The following is a 22,463-nucleotide window of genomic DNA, read 5'->3' as shown; positions in this document are numbered from 1 at the left end:
ATGTATTTAATGCAGATCTTGGGATACATGCACACAGACAAAGGAGGGATATGTTTTGTGGAATATCACACAGTGTTGTGCTGTCTTTTTTCAATATTTTAGTTACATTTTTATACACTGCACATGTGTGTTGTAGGAGGGGGACAGGCTGAGTGATGAGGACTTGTATAAGTTCCTAGCCGATATGAGAAGGCCTTCTTCAGTGCTGAGGAGACTCAGGCCCATCACAGGTATAGATATGGATTCAGTGTTCTTTGATGTATTGTTCCCATTGGTTAATCTGACCTCATCACTAATTGATATCATGATTTCCTTGAATTAATTGGAAATATGAAGAATTACTAGATTTCTTTTTCTGTTTCTTTACCTCTCTGTATTCTAACTGCCTTCCCATTCTGTCTTTTGTGACTGTCACCACAGCCCAGTTGAAGTTGGACATTTCTCCCGCTCCAGAGAATCCCCACTATTGTTTGACGCCTGACCTTCTGCAAGTTAAACCTTACCCAGACAGCAGGGTACGCCCCACCAGGGAGATCCTGGAGTTCCCTGCCAGGGACGTCTATGTGCCAAACACCACTTACAGGTACAGAAAAAACATTTTGAGGGTGAAATCTGAGCTTTTGTTTTTTATATTTTAGTTTAGTCAATTTTGGCTGGAGAGTATATTAATTTGACAAGATTAAATTTTTGTAGTAGATTTTTAATGAATCGACTAGGGCTGAAATAATTCATCGATTAAATGGATTAATAAAAATTCTTTGCATCGATGCTTCCTTTAATCCGTATAACTATACAGCACAGTGTTTCGCACGTTTCGCATGACATTTATTAGTGTCGCACATCGTGCTTGCGCTGTTAACACGACGTGATTATAATAGTGCTGTTTGCAAAGTGGAGGCAGAGTTGTTACCATCCTCCACTGTAAAACAAAATTTATGTCGCCTCGGCAACAGCATGACCATCTGATCAGAAAGCACCCGGTGTTCTGCCAGCGGACCACAGACAAGGTAACAATAACAACTTTAGCATTTAACTTAAATTATGATTGACTGTTGAGTTGAAGGCTAGCCAAAGTAAGCTGCAGTCCTCAGCTGAAAATGTACACACGTGCGTTTGTTGTTCTCCTTTGTGGGCCGTGAGTTGTAACCTCACAGTCATGAGTTAACTGGGTGTCGGGGAGCTGCACATTTTAACTCACCTCCAGCTCTCTCTGTAGCTCAGACAATCCCTGCTACCTGAGTGTGCTAATCTATCCTTTCACCTATATTCTTTGTCTTAAAATTTCTATCTTTATAATAACAAACAACAGCTGTTTCGTGTGCAGGATTGCTCATTTCCCGTTTCACATTTCACGTCTTTTTTCTTGACAAAACCTGGTTTGGAAACCTGTGTCGGGTGACAGAGCCGCTGTCAGCTAGTGTAGTGTGTGACCCCCAGTGACTGATCAGTCACGTAGTGTGAATGCCACAACGACTTCAAGACTCCCGTCACATAACGGCAGGTTGTGTAGTGTGAATGGCACTGCCATCGATCGACGCTGAAAGTCGTGTAGTCTGCACAAGCCTTTAGTATAGCACTCGGGTGAGGTTTGTGTTTGTAAAGCAGCTGTCTGGTTGTTGTTCTGATGTTTGCTGTACAAAACACTATGAATTTCCGAAAGGACCAATAAATATTTATCACCTATAACCGTGCACAGCTGATCCCGTTACCGGGAGGGGGCGCCAAGCAAAAGTACTTCTTAAACGACGCATCGATGAATCATTGAAATAATCTATAGAAGGTTCGAATACTAAAATCATTGTTAGCTGCAGCCCTAGAATCGACCATTGAAACATAGCCTTTTATTGTTGCCTGTCTTTCCCGCATAGCTCCATCGCCTTACGTGTGGAGTAACATCTGTATAAATATTACATTTCCATGTTAAACTTTCTTACTTAACTGTTTTTTTGGGAAGTATTTAATTATCCAAGAACTACACAGGGATATTACCACTAGCAGATGTTGTTTTGTTGCATGAGAGAGTTACGTTGATAGCTTTTATGATATATGGGTGAATTGTGACAAAACGCCACATCCTTCATGAGCAGGATTCAAATGCACGCTAGTGATTTTATTTAGTCAGCAAAGCTTTGCAAAGTAATGACTATCACTGTGGCTTGTTAATGTTCACCTTATGTGTGCCAGTGTACTGCGTACATATTACACGTGAACAAGTGCTATTTTTGTCAAGGTCACTTGGAGAGATGTTAATATTACCAGATGTTTCTGCTGACACAGCCTCGTGACCACAGGCCTTGTTTGTCTGCAGATGATAATGTGGCTTCCTATTGTATATTAACCAATGCCAGACCTAACTGATCCACCACAGAGCATTGCATTTTTATTCTAAATGTTTTTTGTTTTGTTTTGAATCATTGTTTTGCCAAAAGAAATTTCACATTTTCCCAAAACCTTATTGCTTGATACTATTATCTGTCACTACTTTTTATATATCTATAAAGACAATTTTCTATATATGTCAGATATACTTTACGAGGTCATTGAACCTGAACAGTGATGCCAGGTTACTAAACTCTATTTTTGTAAGCTGCTAGCATTAGGACACAGACACTGAGCTGAGACATATTTTTAAATTATGAATTAATATATTGTCTTAAGTACTGTTAGTACTTCATCTTACTATGGTTATATGAAGTCGTTTTCTTGATTTAGTTTTTTCCCTCAAATATTCCATTTGGTTTAGTACACATTTATAGATCAGGACACTATAAAACTTCAGTCATTTGGTTACAAATTTTTATTTTGTTTTCATAAATATGATTTGTTAGAGCACATTGGTACTTTTCAGGTTGAAGTGTTAGTAAGAGGCACATTTACAGGGCAGTTAGTTATGTTGTAAAAATGGACAAGAGTCAATATGACTCAGTAAAATAGCAAATATGCAGAAATGTGTTGTTCCAACAATACCAGCAAAAATGATATAGCATGGAAATGGTTTAAATACGTTAGTGTAAAAAAACAACAACATAGAACAAACGTACGGAAAGGACCTCATCAATGCTTTGCAAAGCTTTGTATCTATTGTTCTGTATTTGACCGCTGACATTGCCCCCACTTTGTAGATTTTTCTCATGAACCTAGGGAGGAAACAGTGTAGAATACAGGGTGAAAATGACAAGGTCTTCATTGGAAAAAAAATCATCAATATGGACACTTTTTGAGATGTTGGAGATGCAGTGTTTCTTTTGAACCGTGTAATATGATTTACATACTTTGTCATAACCTGTGTGTATTTCAGCCTGTAACTCCTTGCAACATGCAGCAGTTTTACATCACAAAGATAAAATACATTTTAAATAGCTCAAATAGCTAACATTGAGGCTGTCAAATACATTTAAGTTCACTGAAAATATAGACAAGAAATCTCTGTTTTGGAATTGTTTCGGAATCTCTCCACAGTCTGTTTCTTTCTATTGCAGTACTGTGACATTTTGCAGCCAACACGGAATCAGGTTGCTGATGTTGATCCATATGTCCATTTTGCAAGTGATGGCAAATGTTGCATAATGACAATTGTACTGTCCCTGCTGGATCAGATCCAATAGGTTAATGACCTGCATGCCATGGTTGCAACATATTATCAATCAGTCAGCACCAACCTCTGACAAAACAGCATTAGGAAGCAATCAGCTTAATGTTGGAGAATGACTATGGATTTGGTGTCATATATAATGACTGTGTTACATCACTTTTTCTTTCCATGGAACCTTTCAACTGAGCATTAGATATTATCAATTTTTGTTAAAAATGCTAGTATTGTTGTAAGAGAAGGTATGACTTGTGGGGTTCAGTTGAAGCTTTAAGTTGTAGGTGCTGGTCGTACGGTCATCTTGGTCATCTTAAGGGAATATGAGGGCCCTGTGCCAGGTTTCCAGTGAATGCCCTTCCTTCTCATAGAGCGTCCTTTTGCCCTCAACCACAGATATCTTCCATTAAGGTTTGTCTCACCGCAGGCATTAAACCACCAACCACCTGCCAAAGGGTCAGGACAAAAGACACATGTTATAAGTTGGTATTAACAAAATTACTTTGTTCTTTAAGTGTTTTTATACTACCAAACAACCATTGTTTGAGTATGGAAAATAGCAGGAATATCTGCAAGCCGGCTCATTACTTTGTTAATCACTATGGTGAGTATACAGGTTACTATGAGGCCCTTGTGCTGAATCAGCATGTAAAACTGTTTACCTGTGTAATTGCGAGCGCAGTTGGAGTTTCGGAGGTTGTCATTATTTCGGTCTTTAGTGGAGAATATCATGCCCGTGCTGTTGGCCATGGCATCAGGCAGGTCACCAGAGAAGTCACTGACTTGGAGGGTGTAGTCCTTGGAGGAACCCTCCAGTGAGAAGCGGTACTCAGCCCAGTGCTTCTCCTCCTTCCAGTCCTCCAAATCAATACGCAGGATGTAAACTCCCTGCTGTGTAAGGCTGTGGATCTTCTTTAAGCCCAACCAGAAGTCTTCTGCAAAACACATCAGTCAGTTAGAATATCCTTATGTGAAAAAAATCTAAAACTTTAAGGTGTAATCAATAGGTAGATAGTTGTGAAATTAACTAAAATTCATGTCTGCAGGAGCCATTACTTTGGAATGTGGCATGACTGTACCTATGAGCAGCTGTCTAAGCCAGTGAGTACTGCAGGGAAAGCTGCCAAATTTAGTGTGTACAATACAGGAAGTCGCTTCACACTTCACTTTGTCAGTTCTGGGCTGATATGTAGTAATTACTATTTCCGATGACTAGGCCTACAGGACGTACTTGCGATTCAGCTCTCATCTAATCACATGTAAAGCTTATCTTTATAATAACATCATAAATTAAGTGTTTTATGTCTTCCTGGATTAGCGGTCTCTTCCTCTGCAACAATGAAGATAAAAGGACCATCACTTTGTGTGGTGATCTGTGGGGAGGGGCTTCACTCCTGCCAGTGTGTGTCTACTCCTCTCTGTCAGATTCTCTTGCGGCTATACCTACATCTGCTCGCTCTGTAAACAGCCCAATTGTTTAACATGAGAGCCAAAAGGAAGTGGGCAGTGCTTTGGATAAGCTGATTAACATGCTAACTCCAGTAGATATCTCTGCAACACAATACTGGACATGATATGAAGTCAGAACCTTTAATTTTTCAGATTCTGATAATCATGTTAGTTTATTTTTTTCAAATTTAAGCAAAAATACTGGCCAGATCTTACACATTGTACCTTTTTAACCAATATGTATTTATTAGTAAGGAAAAAGTCTAAGTCAAATTGGATATGTTTCTGGCAAATGTGGCATATTTTGAACTAAACAAAAGTACTCACTTTCCAGCTCTCCAAAGCCTTTCTCGTACTTCTCCCACGTCTGGTCAAAATCCACTGAACCATCGGTCCTGTGCTGGATGACAGTTGAACCTCCATCTGTGGAATAGATAAGAAATGTATTTCAAGTCAAGTAGTTGTTGTACACAAAAGTTTACACAAAGATCAGGAAGCCGTTTTATCTTAAAAATGTGAATGCCCGTTGTCTGCCCTTTAGGATAACCTGTTGTAGTTCGTTTTTTGTTCCTTGCCTGTTGCTTGTTCTTATAATGTCAGTGCTTTTGATGCTCTCACTTAGATCTCACATTTCTGTAGTCTCACCCACCTGAATCCATTTCACAGTAGACATTGAATGGCTCAGATTGGTTTGGCTTGATAACATAGGTTCCACTGTTTGCTTCTCCTTTGTTAAACAACTCACTGCAGTCTGTGGGGAGGTCTGAAACACAACAAAGAAAATGAAAAATCAATGCATCCTAATTTCCCCAAACCTTTGCATTCTCTTTTTGTTTTAATAATTTCATATTCACGCCAAGATTTTAGACAACTGATAATAAATTTGACATAATTATTTTACCATTTGTGTCCAGGCCAGTTGAGTTTCCTGTCAGATATTCAAACATATTAGGAGTTGAATGGTCTGAATCCATTGGCTTATCGACTGTATCTTGAAAGCTGTCATAACTTAGCTGCAAGAGAATGCAAATGTTAAATTATGTTGTCTAGGGAGTTTCCCTACCCATATTCATATTCCATTCCCATATAAAACAGAATTTGCACAAATAGTTCTGTGTACCAAACTATATTTTTACAGATTGCAGTTGTTTGGCATTTAAAGGCAAAATGTTGTTAAATCTTGTTGAATAGTTGTCTACCTTTTCCTCCAGGTTTTTAATCTTGATTTTCTGGTGGTCAAGCTGATCATGTTGCTCAGTCACAGCTTTTAGCAGACTGGTGATTGTTTTCTCTTGAGCTTCAATCACTTCCTGAAAATGCCATAGTAAAACATTATTTCTCCTTTATACCTATACATTGTATTTTGCAATGTTTGTAAGAGCAGCTGTTAAGTTATTTCTTTTCTTTAATTAGTAGAATTAAATTTTTTTTCAGTAACAAAATGTAAAGTGAGACACTACTAGTCATGCCGAACAACAGTACACAAAAAAGGTTTTGTAATGGATTAAGTTGATTTCTTTTCGGCAAGTATACATTTGCACAATTCTAGCCCATATTTCCCACATACTGTATTTTGAAACGTATAACTGGAGTGGAGAAACAATAATGAAAAAGATAGTTAATGACACATTGTTTATCATTGTTTGTCAATAATTATTACTGTAATGAGCAATAGATCATGGTCAGTAGAGTTCATTAAATGCATTTCCATTGTTAAATAGGTTTTTCTTCTTTTGATATGCACATATCATCCACTAACTGATGCACACTTAAATAAGGAACTCAGTAGAATTGCTGTAGCACGTAGTAGCTGCTTACCTTGAGCGTTGTGATTTCACTAAGTTGGTCAACAGGGACCATGCTCTCTGACAGTCCCTTCAGCCTCTCCTCAAGACTCCCCACCTTGCTCTGCAGCTGTGTACGTTCATGCAGGATGTTGTTGATTTTAGAGTTGATTTCCAGCGACAGGTTCTTGATCTCCTCGTTGTTGGTCTTCAAAAAATTGGTGGTCTTCTTCAGCTCCTCCTCTTCCTCCTTGATCTCTGACGTGACAACTGAAAGCTGGTAAAAAGAGCGATCGAAAATGTTCAACTTCTGTAAGATGTCGTTGATTTGGGCCTTGGTCTTGTGGACAAACTCCCGTAAACTCTGGCCTAGCTGAAGGAGGCCGTTTGCAAGTAGACGAACATCATCCAGCATGGCAAAGCGAGACTTTGCCTCAGTTGGGCTTGGCACTGGGGTAATGGCCTGGGAGGGCAATGTGGGGGACACTTCTCTACCCGAGGATTCCAGAGGGACAGCAGCAGTGGAACTAGCTAGCAGCAGCGACAGGCAAAACAGCTTCATCATGACTTTCTGGTCCAATCCTGGATTGTGGAATAATTTCTAACCCAGTGCTTCGCTGCTCTTGCTTTCCTCTAGCTTGTGCTCTTCGCGACACTCCTTTCTCTCCCTCTGCCTATAACCTAGACTTCCTTGCTGTTTAAATGATGTGAGAGCAGCAGGCTGCCCTGTATTATATACAGCCCTCTCAGTAGAGGAGGGGGGATTAGTTGATCATTAAACCCTACTATGTTTTAGCTCTGTACCCTACCTCCTCCCAAATCCCCCTCGAGCCCTCCCTCTCCTGAACAAACAAATCACAGCAGTGAGCAAATGACATATACATCCCCCCTTCTCTACTACCCATTTAACCCCAATCCCCTCTCTATACCACACCCTACCCTGTTCTCCATCTGTGGTGCAGAGCTTTGGCTGATCAGCAGAAAGCCAACAATAGCCATCACAGGTTTTTGATGGATCGTCAGTCTGATCAATCTCAAACCTTATAACCCTGCACACACTTTGCTCTGATTGATAATGCTGTGTGTAATTAATGCTCTTGGGTTTGATTTAGCATCCTGCTGAATCAGCCAAGCACCAGCATCTCTCCCTCCTCCTTCTCTCTTTGCGTTGGGAGGGGTGTGAGTCTGTCATTTGTGCCAGGGTTGAGCTTCTGGGCATGAGTGATGTTGGAGAGTTTGGACAGTGTGTACTCATCATCTGGGGTTTATTGCTCAGCCTTGTCATTTTCTTTCAAGTTTGTCATGCATTACGTGATATTTGTCAATGCCACCTGACATAAAATGGGGAGTATAGTTTACTGATTTAGCTTGCAGCTTTTAAAGGATCATTCCTGGCCTATCGTAAAAGACAATCTTTATGGGGAATTCTTAGTAAGTTGTTTCACGCAGACTGAATGTTGGTGAAATATGTGGAGTTGGAACTAATCAGTGAAATGTCTTGGTGTACTACTTAATTGTAATATAAATATTTATACTTTGGCACTCCATGCTATGTGGTTCCCAACCTCTAAAGTAAGCGTGTCCCGTAAATGTGGTGAGAAAAAGGCCTTACAGAATGATTGCCATGTCATGCAGTCATTGTATGTTTTGGCTAATCAAAGCTTAAAATTGGTTCTAGTACATACAGGCATGTAAACTTTGAAAATGTCCTGTTTACAACTTTTATGGAGCTATACTATAAATTATTGTTTTTAAAGTCACTTTGTGTGGCAAATGAAAATATTCCTACATTATTATGAGAACTTACATTATCACATAGCAGAAAATCCTGGGATATTTGGCCCATTTCCTCTCATTAGCTTGGGTTTAAAATGGAAACATTTCAGCACTCTGGCTGTTACAGTGCACCTTAAAATACCACGCAGTCATCTTAATGAGCTTTCTCTAGTAATTTGTGGTTATAGGGATGGATTACCTCAGTTCTCAGTAATGGACCTCTACTTTTTTCATATGCACAGAGCAGAAAGAAAAGGTTCTATGGAAAAGAACAGTCTGGCCACAGTTTGAGTGAGTGTTCCAGGAATTTGCTTGATCAGCAACATAAATCTGGTAATGATATTCAGTATCCTTCATGCCAGCACAGTGGTTAGTGCTTTGGTTTAAAAGCAAGAGGGTTAAGGGTTTGAACCAGGGGTGATTCTAGTATCAGACCCCTAATGAGAATGTGACGTACTGTATATCAATCTTGACTCTACTTTCTCACCTGGTTCTTTCTTGCTCTCACTCTCTCTTTGTCCTCTTTCTCTCCATCCTTCCCCCTTCCTCTTTGCACTGACACACAAAAGCAAATTGTATGCAGCTAAAAAATTTCATATAATTTGATCAGTGTTGGGCAAGTTACTCAGAAATTCTAATAAGTTACTAGTTACTTATTACTCCTTAAAAAAGTAATATTACTTAATTTATTACTAGGTGATAAAAGTAACTAGTTAAGTTACTCGTTTCGTTACTACTTTCAATACCACCCCTCTCCCCCCCAAACAGAGCAGTCTCTCCCGACTTTTGAACTAATATCACATTCATAACAGCAGCAAGGAGTACGGTATTTACAAAACATATGTTTCTCTACACCATCGGCTGAAATGAAAAAATAAAGCAAATAAATACCGACTTTTGAATTACTGTTTTTCTGTACATGTATTTATAAGAGCAATATTCAGTATTTTTAGAAAATGTGACATTGCTTAACGCCACTCTTTCCCGATGAGTCCAAGCATGAGTGGCAGTAGCATCCGGAGTTTCTTTCTGTAAGTTTCACATTGCTGTGCTGCTGTAGCAGATCCTTCAATAAATTAAATGTAGAATTGTTATAAGAATGAATAGGAAGCCGGGGTCAAAACAATGAATGAAAGTTCAGCGGTATGTGCATCAAACACTGGCTAAATGCTGGCTAACAGCACTTTTTTAAAACTTTGCCAGCATTGTCTCTTTGAACACAATGCTATGTTACGATTAAATGGGCCGTAACTCTTTAGCCAGAGCTCACAGTGGGTTGTCAATAGCTTTGTTACTAAAGGGGCTAACATATGGTGTGGTAAACTATTTTATACCTCCATTGAATGAGCTTATAAGGTGTAGGCTGTTAATTTTTTCCTGTTTTTCGCTAGCCAAAATGAGCATCCCGGTTAATATCACACTTAGCGTGAATTACAGATGCAACTTGCTAACCAAGCTAGCTAGCGCAACCCTGTTGTCCAAATATGTTCACATCCAGTTAGGGCTGGGCATTAAAACAATGATGGTTATCACAATATAATTTTCCTCAAAAACAATATAACAAATGTTCAATAAATGTTTGATTGAATTAATTTGAATAATTATATTTTTCTAATAAGATATTTGCTAAAAAAAGATTTTATTATAATTGTTTTGAATGTTCTACTTCAGATTTGTTAAGTGAGTCACTTTTTGGCAATTGTTTGTCATGTTCTGAAATAATAGTCAACTTTCACTTAAGAGCAAAAATCAGCCTTTAAACTTAATAGAAATAATGATTTGACATTTATCGTGGTAATTATCGATATCGAATGATTTTAAATTTTGTATTGTGATAACATTTTTGGCCGTACTGCCCAGCTGCATGTCCAGTGTCTGGTCCCAAAAGACCAGGATGGTGATGTCACGTTGACTATGTCCACTTCTTTTATACAATCTATGGTTCAGACAGAGGGTGAAGATAGGAGCTGAAGCAATGGACAGGATGAGAAAAATGCTTATCTTCAATGCTTTTTGGCTTTTCCCTCTCCTTTATTGAGTTATATATTGAGTCTTTTTTGTGCAAGTCCACCCCAAAGGGAGTTCCCATCTCACACAGAAAACACTGCTCTGAACTGCCTAAAAACAGCTTTTTTGTAGTCCAGCCTTTTCTTCTGCTTTGCTGTGATCAAAAAAACACCAGTGGAAAAACAAGACGTCCGTCTGCTGCCTCTCCTCTCCCTTCCAAACATTAGCTACCCTCCAGTCAGTCAATGGACATAAAGTTGTTACTGTGATGTAGAGACAGTGCACATTTAAAACTTTATGGATGAAAGATACTTTTGTTACAGATTAATAACTCACCTCTCTGAAACTCTTACTCCACTGTATGTTGCTAAGCTGTTTACCAGCTTTTCAGGGCCCACCCTACTCTGCTTCTGATTGGCTAGTTAGTAGTCCTTAACTGGGTACTGCACATTTGCAACTCCCAACAGAGATCTTGTAGAAGTGAGATGCATCACTACATAGCTGAAATGGAGCATTCAACACACAGGGTCAAAAGAGGAGCTGCAGCAATGTGTAGTATGACAAAAAATAAGGTGTTTTTTGAAAATGAAACCATGTAAACCTGTTTTGGTACAACCCCCTAAATAAAATTATGAACCTGAAAATGAGCATAATATGACCACTTTAAAGCATGTAAAGATTTTTTAGTAGACACCCAAAATAAAAGTTTGAACCTGAGAATTAGCATAATATGGGACCTTTAAACAGAACAACACAGGGAAGGAAAGAGTATGTTTCCAGTGCTTCAATTCAAATGTACTATAAATATACCATAAGACCCAATTCTTTCAGAACACTGTGACTATTTTACTACAATAATATAGTACATCAGTTCTCGTTAGCTGGCAAGTGTGCAGTGCAAGCAGACTAGCTCAGAGAGCTAATTAGCCAATTATCTCTGAGCAGTCTAGCTAGTAACTATTCACACTGTGGAACTATAACCAGAGACTTTCTGAATCTTTATTCAACCTTGCTGTAACTCTATAACCCCCATCACTATTTTCTTAGGGTTGCTGAGATGAAATTTAGGTGTGCTTCAGCACCCCTGAAAACATATTCCTGCCGAAGTTCAAATTTGCAGTGGAATATCACTTGTTAAATTACAAACTGGCACTGTACCACCTCAGCAGCCAGAGTAAATAAAGAGAAGTAAACTAGCCATATTTGTTTTGTGGAGGTTAACTTTGGGCATTCTAATTTGATTCTAGTTTTTATTTTTCCATTTTGCTGTATCTTTTCGCAGACCTTTGTACTGTAGGAATAAGACTAGGGCTGCGTTAACCAAAGATAAGATTAAATTATATTGAATTTAAACATAAGTGCATCTCACAGTTTGGTTTTAAGTTCTTAAACTCAAATTCAAAATTCTTACTTTATTTAATATATTTATTTATAGGAATATGTGCAAAAATAGACTTGCTTTTTATTTACCATTCCTTCTCTACACACTTTGAATTACTAGAGAAAAGGGCTGAATGATTTGGGGAAAAAATCTAATTGCGATTTTTCTGACAGATATTGCGATTATGTTTTTTTTTAAATTTTTTTTTTTGCTAAAGTTCAATATTGACTGCCACATTCATTTTTGATGTAAGCCACATGAAGCAGCACAGAGCAGATGAACCAGGCAGGAAGTCTGACGCAGAACGGCATAGAGAATCCAGTCAATATTCAAAATAAAACACCATTTGCAGATTCCCAATCATACATCAACAATAGACACAGTTAAAACAGGCAAAAAATAAACATTTAACTACGTAGCTACTTAACCATGGTAGAAGCACAAAAAAACAAGGACAACTGAACAAATAAGCAATAATCTGAACAAGTCAGGAAAATCAGACAGGCAAAACGCTCTTATTCTGAAATGCTCCATGTGGATATGTAACGTTCGCCTGCAGAGAGCGAAATGGGCTCACAGAGAGCTGTTGTCTGTAGTTGAAGCACACAAAATGACAAATTAACAACACGTCAACAACGTAGGGCAGGCTAAACGCTCAGCTGTTTCACTTAAGTGTGACACGAGGCCGGGCGGACAACTCTGCTGCCTGTGCTGGTTCGGCTAGTGCCATTATCCCACATTTTCCTCTAGTTTCTTTTGTTGTTGTAAAATGTACACGTCCTGTGCCAGCTCTGATCTGTGAGTAGGACTGTAACAGGAGGCGCATGGCGCTTGTGATTGGCGAGCAGATCTGTCACACAAGCATGACAACGGAATGAATTTGTAACTGCACGACTGTTTAACAGGGTCAGATGCGCTGTATAATTAACCTACATTTTAATCACCTTCATCACGATTAGCTAATCGCATTCTTTCAAATCACCATTTCGATTTAAAAACCATTAATCGTTCAGCCCTACTAGAGAATGACTTTGTCACCATCTATGTTTCGAGTCAGTAAACAATGATTGTGTCCCCTTGTGTTGCCTCTGGGCTTAAAATGCAGAAGGTGTGTGGCTGTCTGACAGTTGGGAGTATATTGGGAGACTTGTAGAGTTTGCAATGCAAAGTTTGCTTTTGCAATATTGATTTACCAAACTTTAATCTGATAAGAACAATTGACCAATCAGTGATACCGCCAGTTGTGCTTATTTGGGTATTTGCCACAGTAAACGTATCTTGGGTTCTATTTCTACTCAAATTCAAAGGCTCACTGTAAAGCTATATGCTAGATGAAGGGTAACACAAAAAGGGAATGAGTCAAATTTGAATAATCAGACCAGAGATTCCCACGCTTCTTTGTCAGTTGTGGTTCCAGCTGTGGTCTCTATGGGGCCATCCCCCACAGAATTGACTACGTCATTGTGGTTTGTCAGCTGATCCCAGGTTACTTCGCACTTCCTAATGTGGGAGCTTGTCTCCCTTCCGAACAGTGTAGTAACCAATGTTTTTGACAGTACAGTACCATTACTTTTTGCTGACAATAATGATCAGGATTGTAAACTTCCCCAACCACTTTTCGTATTTTATTCAAAGATCCATTTTTAACAATTTATTACGACAAGTTAATATGTTGTAACAGTCGAGCTTTGAGGCAGAATCTACTAAGGCCCACCATATATTTTATGCCAGGAGAAAGTCCGCTGTTGTGTAATGTAATCTGAATTATTTACTCTCTTGATGACCTTCACTCATCCTCCAGATCTGTCAAGTTTGTGCTACATTTTTATAGAGAGGTTTATCCTGTAATAAAAAAAAAAAAAGGGTTTGATCATGCAAAATTATTTACTTTAATTTTACCACTGTATGATTGAGGGGGCTAACAATCAGTGATTGCACCTCTTAAATGACCTGCTATCTTTTTAGACAGTTAATAGTCATCTACAGAGAGTCAAACTCTAATCACTACTGTCCTCCTACCTACTACCTGTCCTTCCACTTTTCTGAAAAATGTAGTTGATGATTTTTGGGTTCATCCTCCCATGGTAACTGACCGTCCAAGCCTCCTAAATCAGTTAGAGGATGGTGTACCCACCATGCCCTCTTAAATTGATCAGTTTGTGGAATCTGGTAGAGCAATGTGAGGTAACTAGTAAACACACTTTCAAAGACAGTTTGTTTAGATATCAGAAAAAGAGGTCATGGTTTTAGTTTCATATAGTGAAGGGAGGAGGACATTGTTATTAAGATTATCTTGTACTTTCTGATATATTTGATAAGTCACTATGCAGTATGGACATAAAACTCACCTGTTTATTTCCTAAATAGTAATAGATAAAAGCCATTTAACTCTGAATACATATGAGAGTTTATGATCAAGTATTTTAAAGCTACATGCTGTTACTCATCCTTTTATCTAAAATTGCAAAGCAAGGGAAAGTAAAAACATGGATGTATATGATACTAATACATCATTTATGTTTCTGCACAACTAATATTGCTGCTAATTGGAATATATTTATCACTTAAATCCCCCATGCTTTGGAGTGTAAATGATTATTTTTGATAGAGCAGGAAAAATATTGCTACTTTAATATATTTTACATACTATAAAAAATAATGTCATGCTTTTATACTTAATATGTTACTGTAATATTTATCGTTTTTTGTGTGTATGTTACTCATTATAGTATAGTTTTATAAATAGATTTATATTCATATTTCTTAGACGCAGTTACTTCATTGACATCATTTATGATGCACCTTGTTGTCTCTGTGTCTCTGTGTCCATGTCTGTCTTTTAGGAATCTGCTGTATGTAAACCCTCAGAGTCTTAACTTTGCCAACCGCCAAGGCTCTGCCCGCAACATCACAGTCAAAGTGCAATTTATGAATGGAGAGGACCCAAACAATGCAATGCCGGTATGCCATGATAAGATAAAAGAAAACAATTCTTGTTGTTTTAATTTATCTTAGTCCAGTCAGCCATCTTAGTGTTATATGCTGTTATGTTGACAAACAATGACTTTTACCATGATGGTAAAGTGAAAACACTGGTCCAATGTATTGGCATTTGGTAAAGCTGTGGTTATATGGCAAAGCTGTGCACTGTAATACCACTGCATTATTCTGCAGCTGGGTCCATGCGGCCATATATGCTCTGGGTAAAAACGTGGTTTCATCTGAAAACAAAAAAAAATGTTTTATCATCCAGGTGATATTTGGGAAGTCCAGCTGTGCAGATTTTGCTAAAGAAGCCTATACTGCTGTGGTGTACCATAACAGGTAAGTTCTTTGTATTTTGGCATATTTTGTTTATGCTATGTTGAATGCTAGATCTGAAAATAATTGACATACTTAGCCTTGTACTCATGGTCTCCATGATTGTCATGAGATTGGTTGAGTGAAAATTAAATTCACAAATATCCTTATAATTCATCACCATAACAGCTCCTCAAAGAATCTGCTTAATCAACCTTCTGATTATTGTCACATGGTGTCTTTGGCACAAGTTTCTTCCATCTCAGAGCTAAGGGGTATTTTGTCACCACTATTAGTTGTTGTTATTTTTTATTTTTTTAATGACGTCTAGATTTGTCACCCAGGGATCACACCTTCAAGGCTAAAATGAATCAACTTATGAATAATGTACTACTGTAACAAGGGCAATCATGCATCAGGACTTAATCCAGCCCTTAGAAGTGGTTATAATGGTCAATTAAAGTCTGCATTTAACTCTAGCACAATATTTCTCTTGTCAAAACTCTTAAAAGGACATATGAACACTGAATGAAAAAGAAAAAGAAAACACATCTTTTTAAGAAACTATTGCAGTGGACAGGTGTCAATATGACGCCACCCTGCGCTTTTTAGATCACATTGGCTTCACCTACAGCATTGAAGACACAGCATTAATAACACTGAAACAACACGACAATGGTGGAGATTCTGATAGACGTTCAGCACTTCCTTAGAACTTCATAAAACTCTTAAAACTCTGTTTCAACACATTCGTTTTTAACATATCAAACCTGCGTGATGACAGAACATTTGACCCCCATCCCGCAAGCGTACCCCTTCCTTGCTGTTGCAGAGTGGAACGGCTCGTGCTGTACTGTAGGTTTTCAAAGTTTATTAATTCTGAATGTGTCGGACATCCATATTGCACCACATGAAACACGGCACTCTTTTGGGTCCACAGCAACATCATTCCGACATAATAGAAATACAAACACATACACACATTCACAGAGATTGCTGTCTTTATTATAGAGGTGTTTTGTAATCTCAAAATTTCTATCTTTATACTTGTATATACTCTTGGCTTTGATGTTATGTGCTTAGCTAATAACCCATTATCTTTTCTTATTGCTCCTGTTCCTTTTTCTGTTCCATAACCAAAATGTTTGTTCCCATGAGAAATTAGGGCCCTTTTGTGACCTTTTTAAGCAGTTTTGGTCATTTCCAGCTTTAAGGCTGTCCTAGTGGGTTTGTTCATGGGCCTGTTGTATTTGGGCATTGTTTGTTTCTGAGCATTGGCCTGCAGACAAAGTTTCCTCCGGAGGGACTATAAAGAATTCAGCTGAAGTGAATTATGATGTGTTATGTAACTTCTGTCTTTTTAGATGACCAGACTTCCACTTGAGACAAAAGTTCCCAATATATAAAGTTGCTGGAAATGTACAAATATGCAAGTCTTCAGCAAGTATGTAAGCCTGTGTAGCCTGAATCGTAAAGCAAGGAGCAAACCACTCTAGATAGATTCCAGAATGAGTCGTATAAAAGTCCTGGGAAAGCAATGGGAGGATGTTTATGACTGAGTTGTTCCCCATTCAAAAACTTGTTCTACGGGGTGCACATCATAATTGGCGAGGCATTTACCACAGAGCAGGAAATCAGTAGAGAAAATCAGTTTCACCTTCATAGCCTTGATGCAAGAGAAACTTTTAATGGGTAACATTTGAACCGTTACCTACCCAATAGAAGAAGCAGTGTCTAAATGGAGACATTGTTTTGGTTAGATAGTGTGTTCAGGCAATAGGAGATCCATAGTCAGTGTGGATATAATTAGAATTATAAGGTTTGAATTCAGTGCCATTTAGATGGCAGTCTGAATCTACATAGTTTGAAAAATAATCTATTTTAGTTTGTTGTCTTTCCTAATCAGGTTTTTGGATATAAATCAGCTTGTAACACTGTTAAATAGTTTATATTAATGTTACTTATTGCTATGAACAGATCTCCTGACTTTCATGATGAAATCAAGATCAAGCTGCCTGCATCCCTGTCGGACCACCACCACATTCTCTTTACCTTTTACCACGTCAGCTGCCAGCAGAAGCAGAACACACCACTGGAGACCCCTGTGGGATACACGGTAGGCAACAGTCACTGGTACAGCTACAATAATCACATAGGCTGTTATTGTGGTTACAGCTGTTATGTTCATGTAGGCATGTGTGTAAACTTGGACATCCTCATTCACAAGTATATTACACACACATTAGGGGCATTTTTTGTCATTTTAGAAAAATGTGCAAGTGCACATTTGAAGCCTTAAAAAGACCACAATGAATTTAGAATGAAATGAAAAAATAATATTAACCTCGTTTGTTGTCTCCCTCTCTCTGTAGTGGATCCCCATGCAGCAGAATGGGCGTCTGCGGACTGGACACTTCTGTCTGCCCGTGTCTCTGGAAAAGCCTCCACAATCCTACTCTGTTCTCTCACCAGATGTAAGACATACTTTTCTTTTTTTTTTAAGAATGCAAGTGTTTTTAAAGTATGAATTTATTAAAGTATGAAAAGAATTTAGTAAGGATGTATTTAAAAGTTTGCAGTCATACGATCCTTTGTAGTATATAATATTTTTTTTACATAGTGAACACTTACTAACCTCTTTGTTCAACATTTGGGTTTGATGGAAAGGCTTCTGAAGACCCTTTAAACCCTTTTAATTTGAATTTAATTAGAATGTCAGCTTTCCATGCACAGTAACCATTGCACAGTAGTCATTCATTTTCACTGCTTATAAAATGTTTGTCACTACAGCACAGACTCAAGTATTATTGTACTTCAGGTTCCTCTCCCAGGAATGAAGTGGGTGGACAACCATCGAGGAGTATTTAATGTGGAAGTGGTGACTGTTTCAACCATCCACACACAGGTAACAGTACTGTATACAGTAGTTTTACTAACGGTGTTTTGGAGGATTTGGGTATAAACCTTCACCTCTCATCTTCTTTACTGTATTTCATAATTTTATTGAATTATAATTTGCCATGGAATCATTTTCATAAGCATCACACACAGGTTATCATTTTAAATTTCAATTAAAGTAGAGAAAACAGTGTTTTCACATTTAGACAGTAATTCCTTCCCAGCACCAGTTCATTAGTGGGTGAAACTCTCCTTGCCAGTAATTTACTGGGGTCTACTCCATCTCTGTGTCGGCTGGGGTTTGGAGGGCTTGACTGTGGTCCCTAGGAGCCTAACTGGGACTAATGTGCTCATAAATCACTGCTCCTGGCGCAGATTAGACTTGCTGGATTCTACTTTGTTCTTGTAGTAACGTTCGTTTTGTGGTTTCCACTTGGTGAGCCAACTTATAGGCCAGTAGATCCAAGCATTACTTTTGTTTTTGCGATTCCCTTCCCCCCTTTTCTCCTACACCTTTCTTTACCTGTAATACTGTTATGTTTTTACCCTCTAAGCTTGGTCACTTCTTTTGCGCTCTTTTCACTCCATCCATCTTTATCATCTCTCCCTTTTGTTCTTTTGCTTTCCATGTATTTCTGTATCCCCTTAGCTGCATTGTCATGCATGTCTTTTGCCAACAAATTTCTCACTTTCTCCCTTCTTTTGCACCTCCACCTCTACCACTCTCTTACTCCAGGACCAGTACCTGGATAAGTTCTTTGCCTTGGTACACGCCCTGGATGAGCACATGTTCCCAGTTAGGATAGGAGACATGCGCATCATGGAGAACAACCTGGAGGCCGAGCTCAAGTCCAGCATTGCGGCGCTCAACTCTTCCCAGCTGGAGCCAGTGGTCCGATTCCTTCACCTTCTACTCGACAAGTTGGTGTTGCTTGTTGTGCGGCCACCAGTCATTGCTGGGCAGATAGGTATGATGGTGTATTATACTTAACTAAATAGCCAGGGATCACAGGTTGGTTTTAGAACAGCTTGCAGGTGATGGTAAATCTACCAAGAAGAGTTAGGTGTCAATTGTGCCACTTTAAGCTGTAGATTTAAATTGTCTTTAGTTTACAGAGATGATGAATAAATTAAGGTTAAAAGAGCTCCTGAATTTGATCATAGCAACAGGGATGTCATTTGGGCTGTTGTGTCAAGCTCAGATTTGTCACCACTGAATCTGCATCCATTCCAAGCTATAAAATGGAATATGTCAATATGTATTATGTAACAGAAGTTTCAGTAAAATATGTCCTGGGAGTCTTTTTGTACATTCTGGGGCTTGGTCTTGCTGACAAGTTTTATTATGATTATGCAGAGGACATAGTTACTCTAAAAACCTTTCTTGATATAAACAGCCATCTGAATCATTACACTTAAACAATATTTGGGAGACCTAGAAAGGGTCTAAATATTTATGCTAAGAAATGTCTTGTTGTGTGATCATCTTTTTGGATGTCTTGTTTTGTGTGAGTCATCCTGTACACACACACACTGTTACTTTGTGTGTATATGCACTGCTCGTGGCCATGGTGAGTTTTTGCATGTGTCATTTTTCTTCTGTCTTTACCTCTCTGTCTCTCTGTGTGTTTAGTGAATCTGGGCCAGGCATCCTTTGAGGTCATGGCATCTATAGTGAACCGGCTTCATAAGTACCTGGACACGAGCCAGGACATGCATGGCCGCAACGGCCTGCTGTCCTCTTACATCCACTACGTCTTCCGCTTGCCCAGCACTGATCCCAACTCACCCTCCCCAGGTATTTTGCTGTCAATACAGTTAATCACCTCACATTTTTCTTTATTCTATATCTGTTTTTCTGTTTTCTCCTTTTAAGTTCACTTCATCAAACCCCCAACTCACCTTCACTGGGTGTCTTTTATCAAACCTACCTGCCATAATTTTTCTTCTTCTATTTCTTTTTGTATTTATGCTTTTTTCCTCCCACATCCATTTTGTCTTCTGCTTGCTCACCACAGACTCCAACTCATCCTTAACAGGTAGATATGGCCCACCACTGTATATCTTAATCTGTGTGCAATTATTCTTCCCTCTAAAATCTCAGTTACATTCAGTTCTTTAAGTAATATAACATTTTGGTATAGCATTACTTGCCATTGTTCACTATTAGCTAGTAAATCATTAACTGCCAAGACACATTGGTTGCTAATCATTTATGAATAAATACGTTTATCAACTACCTACTGTGTGTTCACCACATGCAAGATGGGGGGATGGTACATTGGCTTTTTGATAAGAGGCAGGGTTGGTACAAATTTAAATATGGGCATTGGGAGCAGAGATAACATGTAACCATCAAGTCAGTGGACCTACAATGGCTTGGTAGAAGTAGTTATTCTCATCACATCCCAATTGGGCAATTTTTCTTTCTCTGTGTATTGTACCAGGCCCGGGAGGGTTGGGAGGTTCTGTTCACTATGCCACCATGGCTCGCTCAGCTGTTCGACCAGCCAGCCTCAACCTCAACCGTTCCCGTAGCCTTAGCAACAGTAACCCTGACATCTCCGGTACACCCACCTCTCCTGACGATGAGGTCCGCTCCATTATTGGCAGCAAGGTAGGGTCATCATACAATGTCTTTGGTTATACATGAGCCTATAACTTATTTATTCTCAGTGCTTTTAGAGTTGAAGGCATAAAAGGGGTGGTTAAACTTCTACATGTGGTCCTAATAGGGACTGAACCAGCAGGGATAGATGATAACAATGTTTTTTGTGCTCTTAACCCTATTGCAATATTTGTCTTGTCCACACTGCATGTGGGAGTCAGAGTTCAAGATTTAACATTGCTGTAGTCCAGCAGCTTATGTATTTTAGACACGCTCATTCAACGTGAATCTTTAGTTCTTAACCCACACCAAGGCAGATACCTTCCATGTGCACAATGACCCAGAGACTATTTTATCAGCATGTAAACTGTATAGCCATTCCGTAAACATAAGATTGGACATCTTATCTCTCTAACCGCTGTAACAGCAACCTCAGACACACACCCACAGACACACAGGTTCTGAAGATTATGAAAGATATTAGAGACATTTAGTTTACAGTCAAATCAGAAAGCACACGCTGTCAAGAAGAAACAATAGATATAGTCATATATATTTTGAAGACATTAAGAATAGCTCAATCTCTACTGGTTTTCTTTGTTTTTTTAAATTTTATTTAATTTATTTGTCTGGCATGTATTTTGTCTTGTATAATTTGTGATTTCCCACTTCAGACACGTTTTGTTTAACCCAAAAGTACCTGAGTAGTGAGTGAATGCAACCCTCAATTTGATGAATGTTCCCTTTGCTGCTAATACTTAACTAAACCTTCCTTCTCTTGTATCTGTGGGAGGGGAAGTTATTTCTTTCACAGAGAGAGAAAGGGGGGGAGAAACCTCTGTGCTTTGGTCCTCTGTGGTGATAATTTGGATTTATAATTCACTTACAGCTAACCTTTTTTGGTCCCTTGGTATCTTCCAGCAGTCCTGACCTCTAAACCTCTTTAACTTGTCATTATTCCTTCCCTCCTCCTTCCCCCGTGCTGCTCGCTCATTCCCTTGCTTCCTGCACGCCATGTGTCCTTTGACCTTGGCACGCCTAGGGCTTAGACCGCTCCAACTCGTGGGTGCACACCATGGGCTGTAAGAGTGCCCCCTGGGGATCCAGCCCTGGGTCCGCTCCAGAAACCATGCAGGTGGTTTTATGAATGCCCCGTCCTCCACTTTGCCTCACTGCAAAAACAATTCACCCTATTCACCTTGAAGGGATACTGGGATATTGAGAGTTTTGGTTTATTTGTGTACTTTGCCAGAGTTACTGAAAGACAGGTATGAGTTGGGGCAATTAATTTCCTCCCCAAAGAGTATTTTAAGATTTGCAATTTTATGTCATGATCACATCTTTCATTTATTGTGAAGCTATTTCTGGAGGTTTTAAGTCACATTACTGTAAGTGCATTTTTGCCAAGTTTCTCCAAACTAGAGATATTTCTAAACCATATAAAATGTGAGTAGTGTAACACAAATACACTAAATACCAAAACTTCAGAATATTACAGTATTCTGGTAAACTTTAAATCACAACCCACCCATGATCCCACACATGGGAGTCACAGCCGCCTCCATGACCCTATATCTCTCATGCTAGAGTCTCAGGTGTCATCCCTCTTTACTTATCACATCTAACACCTTCCTTTTTCTCAGTACTAGCATGAAAAGACACAGTGTAAATCCA

The 22,463-nt window shown here is 38.8% G+C and overlaps 2 protein-coding genes across 15 annotated transcripts in view; one reads left to right on the top strand and one right to left on the bottom strand.

Moving 5' to 3' along the window:
• Positions 1–136: 136 nt before the first annotated feature.
• The window catches only part of dock7 (dedicator of cytokinesis 7), a gene marked incomplete at its 5' end in the record, with an annotated part of 41,608 nt that continues 19,281 nt past the window's right edge, over positions 137–22,463 (top strand). For 9 of the 14 annotated variants that reach the window (XM_038715305.1, XM_038715304.1, XM_038715302.1 and 6 more), the window contains 11 exon segments: positions 137–230; positions 421–583; positions 14,827–14,944; positions 15,237–15,307; positions 17,261–17,399; positions 17,656–17,757; positions 18,102–18,188; positions 18,918–19,149; positions 19,815–19,979; positions 20,200–20,220; positions 20,629–20,798. In XM_038715305.1, coding sequence (XP_038571233.1) covers positions 137–230; positions 421–583; positions 14,827–14,944; positions 15,237–15,307; positions 17,261–17,399; positions 17,656–17,757; positions 18,102–18,188; positions 18,918–19,149; positions 19,815–19,979; positions 20,200–20,220; positions 20,629–20,798 — 1,362 coding nt within the window. 14 annotated transcript variants of the gene reach the window in all.
• Positions 2,780–7,531, bottom strand: angptl3 (angiopoietin-like 3). The gene is made up of 7 exons (XM_038715308.1): positions 6,854–7,531; positions 6,235–6,345; positions 5,937–6,048; positions 5,685–5,798; positions 5,363–5,458; positions 4,249–4,521; positions 2,780–4,032 (listed from the first exon to the last, which is right to left on the bottom strand). The coding sequence occupies exons 1-7, from the start codon at positions 7,382–7,384 to the stop codon at positions 3,860–3,862; spliced, it is 1,410 nt and encodes a 469-aa protein (XP_038571236.1). The 5' UTR covers positions 7,385–7,531; the 3' UTR covers positions 2,780–3,859.

This window comes from Micropterus salmoides, unplaced genomic scaffold (assembly GCF_014851395.1).
Source record: "Micropterus salmoides isolate LMB-PRFRI ecotype aquatic unplaced genomic scaffold, ASM1485139v1 Ms_hic_scaffold_13, whole genome shotgun sequence".
Lineage (NCBI taxonomy): Eukaryota > Metazoa > Chordata > Actinopteri > Centrarchiformes > Centrarchidae > Micropterus > Micropterus salmoides.
This window is presented reverse-complemented; position numbering and strand designations above follow the sequence as displayed.